Source organism: Etheostoma spectabile, chromosome 9 (genome assembly GCF_008692095.1).
Source record: "Etheostoma spectabile isolate EspeVRDwgs_2016 chromosome 9, UIUC_Espe_1.0, whole genome shotgun sequence".
NCBI lineage: Eukaryota > Metazoa > Chordata > Actinopteri > Perciformes > Percidae > Etheostoma > Etheostoma spectabile.
The window spans coordinates 23,811,757-23,830,675 of record NC_045741.1 but is presented as its reverse complement, the minus strand read 5'-3'; the positions used below and the strand labels follow the sequence as shown (position 1 = coordinate 23,830,675).

General features: G+C 41.0%; 1 protein-coding gene across 6 annotated transcripts in view; it reads right to left on the bottom strand.

Annotated features, from left to right (window-relative positions):
- Positions 1-6: 6 nt before the first annotated feature.
- LOC116696038 (cyclin-dependent kinase-like 5) overlaps positions 7-18,919 on the bottom strand; it is a 39,989-nt gene continuing 21,076 nt past the window's right edge. For 3 of the 6 annotated variants that reach the window (XM_032526706.1, XM_032526707.1, XM_032526708.1), the window contains 16 exons: positions 14,815-14,860; positions 14,539-14,675; positions 14,313-14,433; positions 12,989-13,048; positions 11,274-11,364; positions 10,964-11,153; positions 8,452-8,532; positions 7,256-7,422; positions 4,835-5,879; positions 4,304-4,405; positions 3,762-3,867; positions 3,248-3,371; positions 2,911-3,016; positions 2,554-2,676; positions 603-764; positions 7-505 (listed from right to left, as the gene is read on the bottom strand). In XM_032526706.1, the coding sequence (XP_032382597.1) occupies positions 146-505; positions 603-764; positions 2,554-2,676; positions 2,911-3,016; positions 3,248-3,371; positions 3,762-3,867; positions 4,304-4,405; positions 4,835-5,879; positions 7,256-7,422; positions 8,452-8,532; positions 10,964-11,153; positions 11,274-11,364; positions 12,989-13,048; positions 14,313-14,433; positions 14,539-14,675; positions 14,815-14,860 (3,021 nt within the window). In that variant the 3' untranslated portion in view covers positions 7-145. The remainder of the gene's footprint in view (positions 506-602; positions 765-2,553; positions 2,677-2,910; positions 3,017-3,247; positions 3,372-3,761; positions 3,868-4,303; positions 4,406-4,834; positions 5,880-7,255; positions 7,423-8,451; positions 8,533-10,963; positions 11,154-11,273; positions 11,365-12,988; positions 13,049-14,312; positions 14,434-14,538; positions 14,676-14,814; positions 14,861-18,919) is intronic. The other 3 variants (XM_032526709.1, XM_032526712.1, XM_032526710.1) reach the window with 3 other exon arrangements.

Sequence of the window (18,919 nt, the reverse complement as noted above, 5' to 3'; positions counted from 1 at the left end):
TGTGTGTGTGTGTGTGTGTGTGTGTGTGTGTGTGTGTGTGTGTGTGTAGTTAGCAGGTGTATTGTTACGCAAGGGACGTGTAGGAGCAACGGAGGGTAAACGGAGGAGTCTGAAGTGGATCTGAGCGCAGTCGGGTGATGGGAGATCACAGAGCCGTCTCTTTCAGGTCGTTGAGGTTTGGCATACGAGACCTGGAGGGGCGTCCGAAGCCGTGACCATTCTGGCCTCCCTTGATGCTCATTTGCTCCGGGTAGGGGTTTCCATCGGGGCGACCCAGGGCTGATGTGTGCCAGCCAGATTCCAGCTGTCCGGGCAGCGGGTAGGCCGTCTGTCGGCTCTTCAGCTGGGGCGTACTGACCCCTGAGTGGCCACGGCTTTCTGTGAAACCACCTTGACCAGAGGCTGGGTTAGGCAGTGGCTGGTAGCGCATATCAGACTGTGCAGTCTGGTTGGAGGACGAGGAGGAAAGGTGCAGGAGTTTGCGCAGAGACTTCAATGGCTGACTCTGAAAAGGCATATTCACATGTCTGGCATGTAAAACAAGAAACAAAAACACATTTCGAAAACAAGAAAAGACTTTTATTTTTTTCTTTGAGACTTACCGGAGAGTGTGAATCAGAGAGTTTCTCAGGCGGCCAGTCCTTATCCCTGTCTCGTTCTTGGTCCCGGTCTCTGCTCTTGTCGCGGGTCCTGTGGCGGCTGCTCTGGTGACCAGAGGACCTGGAGGACTTCTGGATGACTGTATCCACCCCTTCACTAGGAACCTTTGACACATTGGGTGTGAATATCATTTAATCCTCAATGTCAAGGACAACAACAGACACACAGAATGTGCTATTAAAACCTTAAAAATTAGCAAAGAGAAACACATTTGTGTGTGTGTCATGTTATCCTTTACATGTGTTAACATGCCATGGACATAAATTGTTTTAGGTTATTTTTGGTAATAGGCCTTGTTTGGTTTCAAGAGCAGTGAAGTCATAAAAAATAGCATGCATCTGGTGCCAGAAACCCTAAGCATTCAGTGATCAGAGGAAGACAAGAGACAACTCCTATTGTTAATAATTGATCTGGATGATTGTAGATATTTACATGTATACCTTACCATACCATACCTGAACCCTTGGTATTTTTCAAATGATCTACTCCTTATTCAGCAAACACTATTTTCCACCAACTGTGAGTCTGACTGCCTGATTCCTTCTGGCCAGATTGCATTTATTTGTGCTCTGTCATCAGCACTAACCCCCTGTCAGCATCTGAACAGACTGTCACATATAAATAGAAATGTGAGGGGAAGAAAGAGTATTAAACACCTGTTTTATGCTGAACCATTACTGCCACTGACAGTCAGCTTAACAAGTCAAAATGTGCTCGCTTTTCTATTTATCAAATCTTTTGGTTCCTTCTCCCTCCTGATCTATGCTGAATAATAACAATCAGATCATGGCCTGGTTAAAATTCACTTTGAGAGCAGCAGAGAAGTTGATCAAATGTGCCTGTGTGATGTTGGTAAGAAGTAAAGCTTCAAGTGAGCAGTGGTGGAAGACTTATTTCGTATCCTTTACCTAAATAAAAATACCACACTGTAAAAGTACTTTGTTACAAGTAAAAGTCCTGCATTGAAAATGTTACTTAAGTGAAAGTATCATCAGAAAATGTATTTATGACATATTAAAAGTAAATGTACTTAATGCTGAAAAATCCTCACATTTTTAGAAACTGGAAACAATCCAAACAGTTCTGTCAATCAACTACGTGTTAAATGGTCTAATCACTTCAGCAGTTTAATTTATAATAAAACATTGTACTTTATAAACTACATGTGTTTTGTGAGCAAAAATCCTAATTTGTAAAGTAATAACTAAAGCTCTCAGATTAATGTAGTGGAGTAAAAAGTAGAATATTTTTCTCTGAAATGTAGTGAAAGAAAAGTAGAAAGTGGCATGAAAGGAAAAGTACTTCAAATCTGTACTTGACTTACAGTACTTAAGTAAATGTACTTAGTTACATTTCACCCCTGCACATGAGTGTAACCAGGCACACACACTCCTCAAATCTCATGAGCCTAACCCAAGCGAGAGTGCTCCCAATCATCCTGAGCTCATAACCAGAGGCATGCTGTTAGGGCTGTGTGTACGATCAAATGGACTGAACACAAAAACAACAACCAGCCACATCCATTCATTTAACTGGGGAAGAATAACTTGTGAACAGCCCTGTGCTTCATTAAATTAAAAATTCCAAGAGTATGATCCACTTTTACAAAATGATCAAACATCAATAATGTGAACATTCAAAACAGGCACTTTACTGCCTAATTTTTAATTACTGATAATACTTGTACTGATACTGTACCCCACAGATGGATCTGACTGGTTTGTGTTGACAACTCCTTATTAGTGAATGAATTTTCCCTTGTAAAATGATCAAAGAAAACCACTGAAAATACACTTAAATTGAATCACTGAAACAGTCTGGATTGTTGTTGTTAATGCATGCGATGTCAGGTGGAGTTATGAGGTGAGTAGGAGAGTGTAAAACAGCATGTACCATGGGAGAGGACACTACAGGGAGGACTCGCACAGAGGAACTATGCTTTATGTTATTCATTGGGCTAAACAGAGGGAAAAGACATTTCTTGATGACAGGAGGCCTTCCCTCAGGGACTTGCATCTGTAATATAGAGGCACGTGACTGGTGGCACAGGATGCACATGACAACAAGAAGAAATGCTTATATATGTCTGTAATAAGGCCAAAGCATTAACCATTTGAAAAGCAGGGGAGGAGATATAGTATGTAGACAGACAGCTGCACAATCAAGGTATTGACATCGCAGAACATATGCATAGAATAGTGCATCCAGATGTGGCTTACATCCACAGAGGTACTCGAAAGAACAAGTTACCATTTGAGATTTTTTCTTTTTCTTCTTTATTGCTCTGAAGAAACCCTGCTTCTCCTTTTCTTTGGATGGCTCAGAGGGGTTCAGTACTACAGTATCTGGGCCAGTCCTGAAAACAAAACAAAAGGCCACTGAGCGTGAAAACCAACTAAAAATCTAACACCATCATTTCAACTCCAAATGAGACCTGGCCATTTCTGTGACCAGTGTGTGAGATTGAATCCACCATAAAATGGTTTCCCAGAGCATGAACAAAGTTGTGTTGCTGTCAAGGAGATGTTCTTTTTTACAGAAAAATAAACTATGTTCTGTTGTAGTTGTAGTCAGAAGAGATCATTACCAGGGGTCAAATGCTGGCTGACGTTTGGAGTGGTTTGTCAAATTGCTGCCGTCTCCAGACAGGCCAGAGCCCCGGCTCTGACCCCTGCTATCGTGAAAGGAGTTGTCTGGCCGGGGAGAAGGGACTGTTCAACAAATAACGACAAAAAGTTCATTCAAAGTAAAACAAACAAATTCGGTTTCCATTTTTTTCAATCTGTCCCACAGCAAACTGTGGCAAATACTGTACAGTATATGAATTAAATTAAAATAAACTGCGATATAACTAGCGAAGGACTGTGGTGTTTTTTAGCAATCTGCAGCTAAGAACTGAAATTATAGACAATAGAGACAACAATAGAGAACCGAATCCAGTTCATCAAACCCACTGAGTAGAATTTGATACAGCGCTGTCCCTTTGAGTTATTGAAAAAGACACTGTGTGCTGTAAGTGTCTGATGCTTGAATATCTGTATTGACATCTGGGTCTCCACAGTGTAGTGTAAGAAAGACACGACCAGACTGACTAAACCAACCTCTGTAGAAGCTGCCCACCCTCCTAGGCATGGATTCACTGTAGATGTTGCGGTTCTCTTTAGAAGAGCCCCCATCTTCTGTTTGCTGGTCGTGGTATAAGCCAACCTGAGTCACAACAGAAGATCCAGTCACATGAAAACAAAAGGCCAACTGCTTTGCATGCCTCTCTATCTGAGCTGATATTTTTATTTACCTGACAGAACAGAAAAAAAGAGGAGGCGTATTGATTTACAAGTGGTCATTATAATAAAAAAACGACATCTGTAGAGGCTATAAATGTATTCAGAATCAAACGGAAAGGGCATGGATGACAAGCTTGACTGTGCAATCATAAGTAGTCACATTAAAAGGAAGCAAAGCACACAGAAAATGAAGAGGCATCTGATGCGCAGAGACAGAAAGAAAGAGAGAGAGAGAGAGAGAGAGAGAGAGAGAGAGAGAGACAGAAAGAGAAGTTCATGACAGCAGTATCCACCCACAATCCCACTCTCGGAAGACTGGATGTGGGTGGGGAATGGTGGGTGCAGGCTGAATGTCGGACCTCGCTTTTTTGCCGCTGTGTGTGAAAAGATGCTGTGTTGTCCCTTGTGGAATCCCTTATTGGGGGTCTGCCGTGGGTGACCTCAGTGGGTGCCTGTTCGCTCTGTTAATGGAGACATGGTGAAGCATGAAGTGAGCTCAGCTTTGCAGCAGCACACATAAAAATACACTGCGCACACAATATATACTATATGTGTATATACAGTATATATAAATATACAGGTAGCACAATTCACTGTATATCAGAACAAGAAAAGCACACTCTCAACACCTGCAATGCCCATTGGATGTTTATCCTGCCATTCCTACAAACCTGGGAAATTGTCTAACAAGATCTGGCTGAAACACCTAAACACAGATCATGATATTTTCAGACGCCACCAGAATAAATCCTGGCTGCACTGTTGTAGAAACTGAGACTGAGAGGCAGAGTCATCCAACACAACATGGTGTAGGCATTTGATAGGATTAGATCATGTAGGCTTAGGCTTTCCTTGAGGTTTGAGAGGTTGGATGTAGGCTGATGACTGACCCTGCTCATGTCTTCCTCTCTGGAAGTTCCCCCAGAGTGGCGAGGCAGCGTGCGGTGCTGCAGCTGAGGAGACAGGAGCTGGAGGCTGCTGGCTCTTGTGGGCATGCCCTGCCCCACCACCAGCCCCTCCTCCGCCCCGTGTGTCCTCTGATGGTCCCTCCGTACGTACATGGAGTGGCGGTGTGGCCGCTGCTGGGAGGAGAAAGGGCTGGTGTATCCCTGACCATAAGGCAGAGGGTCATGTGGGGCGGACAGAGAGTGAGCATGGCTCCTTTCGACACCACTTTCCCCAGGGTCTAGGGCATCTGGCGACTTGGCCTCCTCTGAAGCCTTGTGGCGGGTGGAGGAGCGCCTGCAGGACGAGTCCAGGGTGTTGCTCTCTCTTTCTGCGCGCATGCTTCCTCTGCCAGCTGTGCCGGGTCCCAGTCTGTCCGCTCGGCGGGGTGCTGGGCTGCTCGGGGCTGTGAGGTCCAGGCAGCTTGTGGGAAAATAGCGAGATGTAGGCTCATCGGCATAAAGATGCACATCATTTAAGTTCCCCACTGACTTGGCATCGCTAAGTGTGCCATAACTTTTGGACAAGTTAAGGTAGGCAAACTTGGAGGAGGAGGGCGTGGAGCTGTGGGACTCCATGTAGCTGTGTCGACTGTGTTTCTCCCCTGATTGAAGCGTGTTGGTCTTCCCCTCAACAAAAGAATGGCGGTTCTGCTGTGAGCGGAAGTTGGATTTGAGGTACTTGGCTCCGGGGCCGTCGGACACCTTGGACCCCAGGTTCATGTCGAAGTCGCCCTTGCTCTTTACTTCGCCAGGGCTGAGCAGATGAGGCAGGTTGCTGCTGGCCAGGTCCATGTTGCACGACGTGGAGTGGTTGAAGATCTGCGGCTGGTAGTTCTTGGGATGCAGGGTGGGACTGAGGTTGATCGCTCCAGGCATGTTGCCGTTGAGAAAGCCGTCGTTGCTGGGGTGGGGGTCTTCGTGTCGAGGCAAGCTAGAGCACTCTCTGCTGCTGGAGCGATGGCTTCCTGAGCTCTTTCCCCCATGGCTCCTGAGCAAGAGCAGAGAAAACGAACCTACATCAACATACTGTTCATAACCCTTTACATTTAATTCATTTGGTAGCTATTTGTTGTATTAGGTACTCATATTCAATTAGTAAATATTATTGGCCTCTTCTCAGATCCAGGAGAAGTCCCGTGTGGTGTTCCACAGGGATACACCTTAGGACCACTACTACTACTACTACTTCTACTATACTATATGTAAATGATATTAAAACTGCAGTTGATTGTGAGCTCTTTCTGTATAACAATTCAGCATTGTTGGTGAGTTAAAAATGTCTTTAAATCTATAAAATGTTGAAATTAAGTACATGACTAGTAGACAAGAGACTCTGAATAAATCTTATGTCCCAAATAGTAAATACTAAACTTGCTCAAATCCGATTTCTTAATGTCCCATGCCATTAGTACAAGAAGTCTAATGCATCTCTACATTTTTTAAATAGAAAAAAAAGTTTTCTTCATGTTAGTAACAAGAAAATGTTATGCTGGCAATGATACAATCAAGAACTGACTACGCATGTAATTTATATTACTAGGGTCTTTATAAGCAACAACAGTACCACTTATAAATTGTACAAAGTACGATGATACTGTACATTATACCATTGATTACAATAAAAGAACCAAATTAAGTATAGCAAATGGTTACACTGCTTACAGGATTCAGTATCTAGCAGCAAGTCATTTTTTATAAATGCCTAAGTGGCCAGGAACCAGGCTATTTACAGGTGTTTGAGTGCACTAGAGACCAGCATAGGTGTAATCCTAGTCATAGTCAAAATAGATAGATAGATAGATAGATAGATAGATAGATAGATAGATAGATAGATAGATAGATAGATACAGCTCTTTAGGATCTAAATCGTTTCAATGTGTGGGAGCTAAAATTTTTCATGATGTGACAGGCCAGGACCGATATGTAAAGAAGATATTTTAAAGGTGCCCTGACACAAAACCTTTTTTACGTGCATTTTTTTTTTAAATATGTAGGGTCCATATGTGTTTGTGTTATGTGGTGAATGTGAAAATGAACTGTTACCTCCTCTGTCAGCTCTAGTTGGATGTTGGATTGAGTCTTGCGTGTTTGTTATTTTGGTGAATGATACGTGTTTTATTTGTTGGTTGTTTTATGGCAGAATTACACAAACCAAACAGAAAAAGTCTAAATCATCTAACAAAGGGCAAAACATTCTGCAAAAATGTCACGACTCTTATAGATAACGCAGATAATGGTCCTTAGGAGGTTTGTTGACTGAAAACAACCAGTCACATTTGCATGAGACAAAACGCTTTCACTTATCCATCTGAACAACATGGAGACATTGGCAAGCTTAAACTAGCCATAGTGCGGACTACTGACCTGCTGGGGGTGGTGTTGTCTCCATGGTGAGGTTTTCTCTTGGAGGAGCGTACAGGTGTAGGTGTGGGTGGGCCGGGGCGCTCCACCAGCCGCAGGGTCTGGAAGGCGTGGTGGTTCAGGCTTTGCTCTGTGAGAAAGCGTTCTGTCGGGTTCAGCAATAGCAGGTTCTAATGCACAAAAACACAGAGAGAGCCCGTGAGTCGTGGAGACACTCCGAGCATCCAGACTGCACAAACAAACTGTGATGCTATCATGAGTCATCACCATTATCATAAAAATTAGGCTGCTGCTACATTTAATTGTGACTCGCATTCACAAAAAAGCCCCCAAAAATTATAGGAAATATGATTTGTGACATTCGCCTTTGTCTTCCTCAAATAGATATGTTTGATAACCTGTCTCCATAAAGTAATGAAAGCTGAATCCTGTATAAAGGCACTCTAAATTAAAATTACTGCCTTGTGGTTGCATGCCCCAACCAGTCAAGTTGCAGTTTACATCCATGTCTGTCCAGACTCATATAATATATCTAGATAAGACTTTGAAGCAAATTCTTTATTAAAATTGTGACAATGTGACAATGTGATTTGGGCCACGGCTGCAGCCAGCATTGAGGCATAATAAAACCTGTAAACCGAGGACAGTTTATGAACTCTACAAGCGGCAGTTATACAAAGTTATAGCTGCAGTTATTTTTCAAGCAGACAGTTACTCTGTGCAAGTCATACAGCTTTGCATTAGAAATTAGCATTGGCATATTTTGTCAAATCATTATCTAAACTCAACTTAAGGAAGCCCGATAAGTGATGAGAGAGATGACTGCCCTTGCTGAAGTCAGTCCTGAGATGATGATGATGTTAGCAGTGAGTCATTATCTGCTGGGAAAAAGCGCAAAAGCACAAGCACAGCCCACATTCTTGACATGGAGCCCCTGTTTACAGTGCAGGCACGGCAATAACAGCAGTGCTGGGACCAGGATCCGAGCTGAAAGATGCTGATGGAGTGAAGAGGCATCATGCAGTCACGACATTAACACATTGATAATGCTGCAATTATCAGATATGTAGTTGGTGAAAAATTGGGGTTTTTAGAGAATCCATTTTAACGATAGCATGTGAGATAAACTGAAACTGAAAAAAGGCAGAAATAAAAACATCAATGCAGTAGAGCAGCTTTGCCAGAACTGTGATCCCTACCTTCAGCAAGTCCAGCAGGGCTCCCCCGATGATTCCCAGGTATCTGCGCTCCAAGGTTTGGGGGTGGTTCACAGCAGGGAACTAAAACAAGAAACAGTGGATGTAGGTATAGCAAATGAAATGTAGCCACAACAAATGGCTAAGTGATAAATGATGGAATAAACACTACTTTGTAGAAAGACCAGCAAAATCAGCCCCCTGTGCTTCGTGTGTAATGGAGTACAGTATGTGTAATCAGCTTGTTTTCTTTGACGTTGGCTATTTCTATAGTGCTATTCTTAACGCCTGTCCCCGGGTCCCCGAGAAATGAGATCACACGATTAACGTACACCTAGTCTCGCTTTGCCAGACTATCTGCACGATGCGGAGTGGAGGAGGGTCTGGCTACGCCACGCAGCATTCCGGGATGGGAGAAAAACGTGCTCTATTTTACTTCTTAAAAACCAGCTAGCTGTTAGCTAGCTGTCTCAATTTACCCTGCAGAGATCTGAGGAGCAGCTAACCATGGTCAAGAAATACACCAGTTTAAAATTCCAACAAAAAAGAAAGCGGAAGGAAACGGAAATCGGTGCAAATACATGCATCCGGCGGAATTTCCTACAGCACGGGAAGTGCAACATCAAGGATATAGACATTTTTCCAAGCAAAGTTTTGCTGTAAGTAGAACATTTATGGAGCTTTAGAGCAGTTATATACCTATATATTATGTTTTATATATTTATTTATATATGTGTACTTTTTTACGTTATATTTTGTGGTTTGGGCTCAAGACAAAATTATCGCTATTGTCCACAGGGGTCGCCAAAATCAACTAAGATTTGTTTATGCTGTAAATATTAGTAAGACAAAGGGGCAAGTTATTGATCTTCAAAAAGGGAAAATCACCAATCCTCATCAATAATCAGCAGTTTGAACTGGTTCATTTGTACAAATATCTGGAGGTTAACAAAACAATGGTTCCATTTTATATGAATTACCTGTTTTATTGATCATGTTTTCAGGTCCATCACTTGTGTTAAGGCTTTAATTTGTTCATTGACTATAATATGTGCATTTATTTATTTATTGTAGTGGCTAAGTGGACCGCTCAACTACACTAATCCTAGTCCTCCAGGACTATCTGGTACTTTGCATGTTAGTGTCACTACTGTTGTGGCAGTATGTTTAATGGACAGCAGTAACCTGTCTGACTTTTTTTGTCACTGTGCATGTACAACCAAACCAATTACCCCTTTGGGAAATGACAACGTATCTAATTTAACATAAAACATCATGTAAGTATAATGATGCTATTGTGAAATATTTTATAAAGACTATAACCACTTTGTCATTTTAAATGTTACCCTGCAGACGCTGCTTCTCCTGAAATTACATTTTGCAACCACTGTTCGCTGACTCACAAGAGCCCTGTTGCGTGTGCTTTCTTCCACATTCAGTCTCGTCAGTCTTTTATTTTGATTAAATTTTTCTTCGGACTATTTTGAATCTGCTGTTTGCCAAAAAAATGTCCGGACGCTGTTCTTTTTTGTCACACATTTCCAAGCTGCAAGTAGGTGGCTAACGTGATAAAAAGAACAATCAAAATGTCCTGTGTTCACTCAAGAGTGTTGTGTGGTTTCTTTCTGGTCTGATGCATTATTATTTTAATAAAAACCAGTTTGTATGGGTTCTTCTTTCTCCTTTCTCTTGGTCTTCTCTGCTGTTATTAAGATAATTTGACTGTCAGAGAGCTGCTAAATAAGTGAATGTCCACCGATCAGTGAAGTTTGCTGGCAGGGTGATGCTCTCTACTTATTTAAATGACAGCAGGCATAGAAATATTGACGAGAAAAGAGTTTTTCTTTTCTTTGAGTGAGTGCTAACAATAGCAGGCGCTAGATATTTAGTCAACAAACATCACTGTCCAACATGTCTTACTGGAGAGCACATTTCACTGTAGAAAAACTACTTCCACATATTTGAGAGCTGGAATTAAGGCTCCATACCACCAAATGTTCCTACACCCATTAACCAATTTTTACACCCACAAGTGTCCCAAATTTAAAACATGCAGCATTATCAAGCAGGGTCCTCATTAGTGGGTATTCACTTTCAGGTATTCACAGAGGGGCAGTTTGCAAACTAATAATTATATCCTGGGGCGTGGGCAGAGAGGGAAAGGAAAGGATGACCCAGGTCTGTTGTACCACCAGCCTGCCACTGAAGACTTATCACGGCCTTCCTTCACAGAGCATACAGGATACATGATACACGATGAGTCATTGTGATCCAATCAGTCACGGCGCAGCAAACTCAGCCAGGAGAGAAAAAAACAAAAAGACAAGCAGAGTGCAGAGACAGAAAATAAATAAGAGAAGAAGAAGAAAAAGAGGAGGCAGAAAGAGACATTAAACCAGAGAGAAGATCAAGTTGAGAGCGATGGATGAAAAGGAGCTACATGGAGGGGATGAGCCGGCAAAGTGAACTATAGTGAGGGTTGGGGTAAAGAGAGTGAAGAGCGGCCTGGCATTACCCGCAGCCCGTGGAAACGAGGATTGTTATAGAAGAGCTTCATCTGTTCTGGTGGCAGGGGTCCCAACACTTTCTGGATGGTAAAGAGCTGGTCGATCTCACTCTCTCCTGGGAACAGAGGCTGCCCGTCACTCAGCTCTCCTAAGATGCAGCCCACTGACCACATGTCCACTGCTTTCCCGTAAGGAGCCCTGGGACCACAGATTTAAGGGGTTGGTGATGAAAGGTCAGGCAAAAGAATAGCTACTAGAAGGGCATGTCAGAGGAAGGACTCAGATCCTGGACAAGGCTATCAAAAATAGCAGACCTACCCAAGTAAGAGCTCTGGAGAGCGGTACCATCTAGTGGCCACATACTCAGTGTAATTGGCATCCGTCCCCTCAGAGAGATTACGTGCAAAGCCTAGCAAGAAAAGACAGAGGAAGCAATATAGTATAATGAGGAGCTTTATGATATGCTCTACATGCTGAGACACCTAAAAAGGATTTTAAGAAGGCATACTGTATCTTTGGATGGTAATTATGATACAGAGAAGTTATAAAGTAGTTGAGTTAGGGAACAACTGCACTAATATAGGAGAGATGATGAGCTCTCTTGTGATACATTGTATTTGAAAAAGTAGTCATATTAAAGCTGGATATTGTTCAACACGCCATGAAGATTTTTACTTCTTAATTATGGGCAAATATCTGAATTCATTTTCATGATCCTGAAAAATGGCTATAAATGTACAAATACAGAAAACTGTCATAATCTAACTGTTCAAAAGAAGTAGTTCAAATTTTGGGGAGATGGGCTTATCAGCTTTTTTTCAGGAGACCAGTTAGCTTGTTGTGGCTAGCATAAAGATAGAAAGCTAAAACGTCTATCAGCACTTCTTTACATACTTGACAGATTTGTAACCTTTGAACAGAGCCAGGCTAGCTGTTACCCAATTTCCAGTCTTTTTGTTAAGCTAAGCTAACTGGCTGCTGGCTGTAACCTTATTATATTCATACCATTGAATATAATACAAAGTTGAAGTCTGTACGCTAAATACTAAGCTGAAGCAAGAAGACGGTTGGCTTAGCTTAGCGACTGGATACAACTGGAAACAGCTAGCTTGGCTCTGTACAAAGGTTAAAAAAGCCTATTTAAAGCTCATTAATTAACATGGTATATCTTGAGTTAATGTTTTAAGCTTTAGAGGTGCTGGTGGGTGTATTTCTTGACTTTGGACTGGCTAACTGCTCCCCATTGCTTTAATTATTTGCTATATGCTAGCTAAGCTAACCATCTCCTGGCTTGCTGTAGCTTAATATTTAGCGTACAGACATGAGAGTGGTACTAGTCTTCTTATGTAACTTTTAGCATAAAACAAATAAGCTAACGTTCCAAAATTTCAAACTCTTCTTTATTAGAAACTAGTTAAACCTAATAGTAGCATGAATGATAAAGCTACTCTGAGTGAAAAGGCAAAGCTAAATGTTCAGAAACATTTGTTGTCACTTTGGCATTTCTGTATTAATAAATGCTTAATAGTAAGAGAAAGAAATCTGAAGTACATTGATGCAAACCGTTCTTACAAAATAACATACTGTGACTATAAATGTGCAGTAAGACGTAAACTTTCACAGCAGAGTGTGTTTGGCCTATGTCTGTTCTCTCAATGCCTTTGGCTGACACGGAGCAAACAGCAGGTCTTCAGTCTCTCACTCCATATTGGCTACAAGATGTTGGCTATGCAATATTTTCCATTTACCCTCGTTTTGTTGTGACGCTACCAGATTGAATCAAAACACGTTTCCAACACGTTTCAATAACCGAGATGAGGGAGGAATGCACAGCAGCAGCCCGAGATCCAGGAGAGAAGGCTGTACACAAAGCTTTAAAATAACCGGATAAAGCCGGCCTGCTGCCCTCCTGAAGCACTGGTTCCAGCCAAATATAGTCTCTGTTGGAAACACTGCTTTTATATCACAGCTTTGACTGCTTGGCCACCTTTCTTTTAGCTCTTACAGTGTTAGTGTTTGATAGAGGTGCTCACCAAAGTCACATAGCTTGAGGACGTCGTCAGAGCTGATGAGAAGGTTTTCTGGCTTTATGTCTAAGAAGGAAGATCACAGATGGGGAATGAGGCAACACATACAGTAAGCTGGCGAGGGGCATCATCGTTCCATCATCACTATCATCACTCCTGCCACCACATGTTCATCTGTCTCCTTGAAAATACTAAAAATCTTTCAAGTGTCTTTGAAAAACGCAGCCAACAAAACAAAAAACTCCAGAAATTCTTCGGTGAATTTTCGGTGAAAACCATAACTTATACATCAAATCCAGGATAACACTGTCATATGTGTGCCTGCGTATACCACAGGCCATTTGGATGCCTGCTCTGTTGCATTCAGTGTGCCAAAAGCTCACATGGGCCATCTGGTTTCCTGCTCTGCTGACACTGATTCACCAAAAAGCTCGCATTTTGTGAACAATTGAGTGGTTGGTTACAACATCATAAAACGTATTAAGCCACTGTTCCATGAGAGACTGATGTACAGAATTAGTTCAAGCTGTTTCTTTAAAAACTTAAGGACAGATGGTGCCCGCCCAGTGATGATGCAAACGTAAATGCTGCACTCTGGACCTGAATCAAACAAACGTCTCTTCTCTGTCTTACTAAAACTGTCTCCATTTCAGTAATTTTATTATATGCCTAATAAAGTAAAAAATAATAGTTTGTTTTAAATGCAATGAGGCTTAAGGAACATTTATGCATAGTGTCTGGGAGTGTGATAAAATTAACACTTTCCCGAGGGAGGTGATCAAAAAACCTATGTTCATCTTGTCAGTGAACTTCCACCCTAAAATGAATTTCCTGCACCAAATCCAAATATCCAAATAATCTAAATCTGATACCCCAAGAATATAATTGTATTGATTGTGCAGTGAAATGGACTATAGCTCTTAACTGGAATAAAATGGAGGCATCTACAATTGGTGCATGGATCAGGAATATGGTGCAATGTACTGTATTTCCAGAGATTAACATATATATTTAAAAACAAATTAGAGGTGTATAAAAAATATGGAAACTACTTAACCAATTTATTTAAAAAAGGAGATATAGAGGAGTTTCTACAGAGGGAAAAAAATATGCATATCATAACTTTGCTAAAGGTACCATTGGTCTGTACATATGATACTGTCATATGGTTTGCTTTATTTTTGATTGTTTTTTATAGATGTTAAGAGAGAACATTTGTTGGGATGAGATGGGGGTGGGGGGGTGAATAACAATAGTGGTTATGTAATGTACTACTTATGAGTGCAATGAAAATCAATAAAAGACATTGATAAAAAAAGAGAGCTTTTACCTCTGTGAACAATGTCATGCTTATGGCACCAGTGGATTGCTCGGATTAACTGGTAGATGTAGCTGCGCGCTTTGTCAGTCGGCACACCATTGGGTAGCTCCTCGAGCAGCTCGAGCATGTTCTAAAAGTGAAACGCACACAACCAAATAAATCAAAATGACCGCCGCACACAAGTGACCATAACACTAGAAAAATCATAGAGCAAGGGTCTGTAGGAGAAGCTTACCTTTTCCACATACTCAAAGACGAGATATAGCTTTCCTCTTCTGCGGAAGGCCTCTTTCAACTCAACAATATTCTCCTGCTTGAGGGTGCGGAGCATCTTAAGCTCCCGTAGCGTTGTTTCTTTAACTTCCTCATTTTCTGCATGGACGTGCAACAGAAGGGAAAACCAGGATCACATAGGGCTGACATGTAGTGACAAGGATGGGACGCATCCCAGCAGAAAGTGTTCGGCACACAGAATCCCTCTCTGTTCTCTGATGAGGACTTGTCCACTTACCTTCACTGTCCTTGAATTTCTTAATGGCCACAATTTCATTGGTGTCCTGCAATAAAAATACAGAATTATTAGTGAGAAAACTATCCTCCTGTTTTTTGCCGCTGAAGATATGAGTCATGACAGTGGTAAAACACAACAGCAGAGATCAAAACAAATAGAATAGTATTACTTTTGGTGCTTTACTGCAAATTATATTAAGTAGACCACACCACTTTGTGTGGGCTTTGGCTAAAAAGATATAAATGTTTAAATACAGATTCAAACACAAATTAGTATTTGTTCATTGGCACCAGGGGGGCCAATCATATTTCCCCTTTATACCTGGTGCTCTCCTTCTAGCACCTCCCATGCTCACAAGTGGTCGGTAGCTTTTTTATTTCTTGTAAAATATTGTCAATAAATTGATTAGTCGCTTGACAGAAAACTAATCTTCAACCACTGGTTATATCACTGTCATGTAACCCAGATAATGTAATAATACAAATACACCGTCTATGAAGTTAACCTCGCCTCTTTATTATCAGAACACATTTTTTCTGTTCTGTATTATCCCCTTGTCATTTTTGTTGCAATAAACGTGTATATGGTCAAGTGCCAACAACTGATTGAAATAATAATCAACCAATTCCAACCAATAAACACTTGTATTATTAAAATTCGGCATATCTAAACAAAATCAACAATTAGCAGTCATAGGCCTTACTCCATTAAAAAAAAAAAACTACTATAAGCCAACATATTTTCACATGTAAATCAGTAAACTATGTGTTTATTGTAACAAAAACTAGAGTTGTAATGGTTGGAAAAGTGGAAAAACAACCCTAAATAAAAAATGTCATAGTTTTATTTTGTTTGTCAACTTTATATGCAGTGTGTTTTATGATGCTAAAATTACTGTTTATTTACATGGAGTCTGGTGGGTTTAGAGAACACAATTTCACTGATGTTTTTCTGTTTAAATAAAGGATCTTACTCTTTAACAGAAAGGTCGACCTCCTTAGAAATTCTTTCCATTATGTTGTCAGACACTGAGAATATTAATCTGAGTCTGTCAGCACTTTTGTGAAGGTAAATACAAAAGGACAATTGCCCTATTAAGTTACATTGTAGCTTGTTTCTCCGCTGCCGACTGCAGCGATCTCGCCTAATACTGGACATATTGTCAAAGATTGACAATTGTCAGTCACTCGGACACAAAAACATAAAGGAAAATAGGGTTGGAAAAAAAAAGTAAGTTACCTTTAAGACCTTAGCTAATGTTAGCAATTAATTGCAGTTCAACAAAGAAACCGCAATAATTTAAAAAACAATTGACAATTATTATGTTATAATTGTTACAGGCCTACATGGAGGAAACACATAAAAGTCAGGACTAATCACCCCTAAGTCACTGTTTTGCTGACACACTTCTCATCGTCCCTTCATGAAGTTCTCCATGAGCGATGCCCCGGCCACTAGCCCTGTTTCTCGTCATGTCCTAGTTAAGCCGAGTATTTCTGCCTATGGCTCAGAGCTGTGCTCCAGTTTCCTCCCGCCCTCAGAAAGCCAAAGGCAGCATCGCACCACTCACTCCAACACGGATCCCAGCGAACAGTGAGCCCTCCTCCCAGCCCGGAGAATATAAGATGATTCACAGGGTCACGAGTAGCACTGTGCTGTGCACATGCAATGGTAGTAGGATAGGGACCAAATGCTTTTGTCCCAATTCTTTCACGATGCATGCGTGCTGATTTGATTTGTATTTCTTTTTTTCATTTATTGTGATTCTAGAAGAATTGTGATTTTCAAAAACAAACATATACAGACAATATATCATGAGACATTTCTAAAAACTAATTGTTCTCCAAGAAGAATGCACATAACTCTTTAGTCAGTCAGTCTGACATTTATTTCATTTTCACAAGGTAGTATAAATCAAGGGAGATGATGCGCTGCCGGGTATAAATTAAATAACCTCTAATATGTCTACATGTTGTTCAGAGGAAGTCAAACTGACCAGTAGCAACCGTTCATTTACACTAACCAAGACCAGAAGTCTAAAGAATCGTAGGCTTTAGTTGTAGTACTGTTTGTTAACTCTTTACATCCAAGCAAAAAGCAAGTCAGCAAGTCCAAGCTAATATAATACTCACAATACAGTACTGTCATTCTCCTGACAGTATTATATGTGTCAAATCAAAGGATTATACCCGTCATATCTGCACGTGAGAGCAAACAAGGATCAACATACAGTTTAAACACCTCAATAAAAAAAAGTAAAAGTGTAGTTTATAGTACAATCTTTTACTAACTACAACTATAATATACAGGGGTTATGACGCGCAAGCTTTCACAGCATTGGACACCTTAAGGTGGCAGTTGTCCAAAAATGATGAGGACCAAACTACATTTCTGATCTGCTACTACACTATGACCCCCCCAGACCTCTCAGGTCATCTGGGACAGGTCTACTTTGTGTCCCCAGAGTCAGAACTAAACAGGGTGAAGCAGCTTTCAGTTTCTATGCTCCTCATATCTGGAATAAACTCCCTCTCAGTTCTTTTAAATCAAGGCTGAAGACCTTTCTTTTTGATGCTGCCTTTCTTTAAATGACTGCTCATTTCTTTAAATTTCTTATGCTGCACTGTAACTTTTATTCTTGTTTTATGCGTCTATTTTTTAACTGTCTATTCATGTGTTTTACCGGTTTTTAATGCTTATGATTTTTAACGTTTTGTACTTGTGTTTTATCTGTTTAACTGATTTTGTGTAAAGCACTTTGAATTGCCCTGTTGCTGAAATGTGCTCTACAAATAAAGCTGCCTTGCCTTGCCTTGCCTTGTCAAATCACTGCCTAAAAGGAATGCATTCACATATTTTTTGGGGTATTGTCTATATTTCCACAGGACAGATGAAGATTAAAAGGGATGAGAGAGGGGGAATGACATGCAGCAAAGGGCAGCAGGTTGGAGTCGAACACACACCCGCTGCGTTGAGGTGCAAACCCCTATGTAAGTGTGCCCGCTTTACCGACTAAGCAAACCCGGCAACACAACTTGGTGGAACTCTAATGGCCGAGCACAGTGACTTTGTGAAGTCCCCACCGGTTGTGAAAGTAATAGTTCAAGCACGCACCTCCATGTAAAACTACAACCTGTTATTTTTACATCTCCAAACCCCCCAAAACACCCAACTAATAACTTCACAACATACCCAGTTAACCTGTTGTGGTCTTGAGTTTCTGTTGGTTTTGAGGTTCTGTTGTTGTTGTTTCCTGTTTTATTTTGTAGTAGTCTAGTTCTGTCTTGTCTTGTCTAGTTTTATTTCCTGTCTTGTGTTTTCCCATTGGTCTGATTGTTGTGCCCCGCCCCGATGTATTTCCCCTGTTGTATCACCTGCTCATCCTCTTGTACGTAGTCTCTGTGTTCTCCTCGTCTATTGTCAGATCATTGTATTATTTTCTGTGTCGGATTGCTGTGTACGAGTCTGCCTGTTTTTGTCCCTGTGTTGCTTGTTCCCCTGGTTCCTGTTTTTCTTTGTTGCTTAGTTGTTTTGTTTGGATACCTTGCCTGCTGTTTTTTGGACACCTTTTGTTTAATAAAGATTCAACCTCATCACATCGCCTACAATCTCTGCATTTGGGTCCAACCTTCTCTATCACATGACATTGCATTAATTTTTTATGTGAGTTCAGGTTGTCCAAACAACACAAAGGGTTAAAGACACCAAAAATATCCTGTGTAAAACCATTTAACAGCCACAGTCAATTACATTCCACAGTGTATCATGTGGGCTATACAGTACTTGTTGGAGGGATTAGTTAAGTACACCAGCTGCTCTGAACCTTTTTGGATTACATATGTTATTTTAAAGCTCTTAAGGAATTCCCATGTGGCGATGGACTCTAAGGCTCAATCGTGTGGGAGAGAAACCAAGCTGGGGAAATTATTATTTACTACAAACACGCTGTCCCTCTCCCAAGACCTAAAACAGCTCAGTTTAAACACTTGGGTCAAATAGATCGATAGATACACTTTTATTGATCCCAAATTGGGATATTTTAGTGCTACAGCAGCAAAATGTGTGTGTGTGTGTGTGTATGTGTATGTGTATGTGTGTGTGTGTG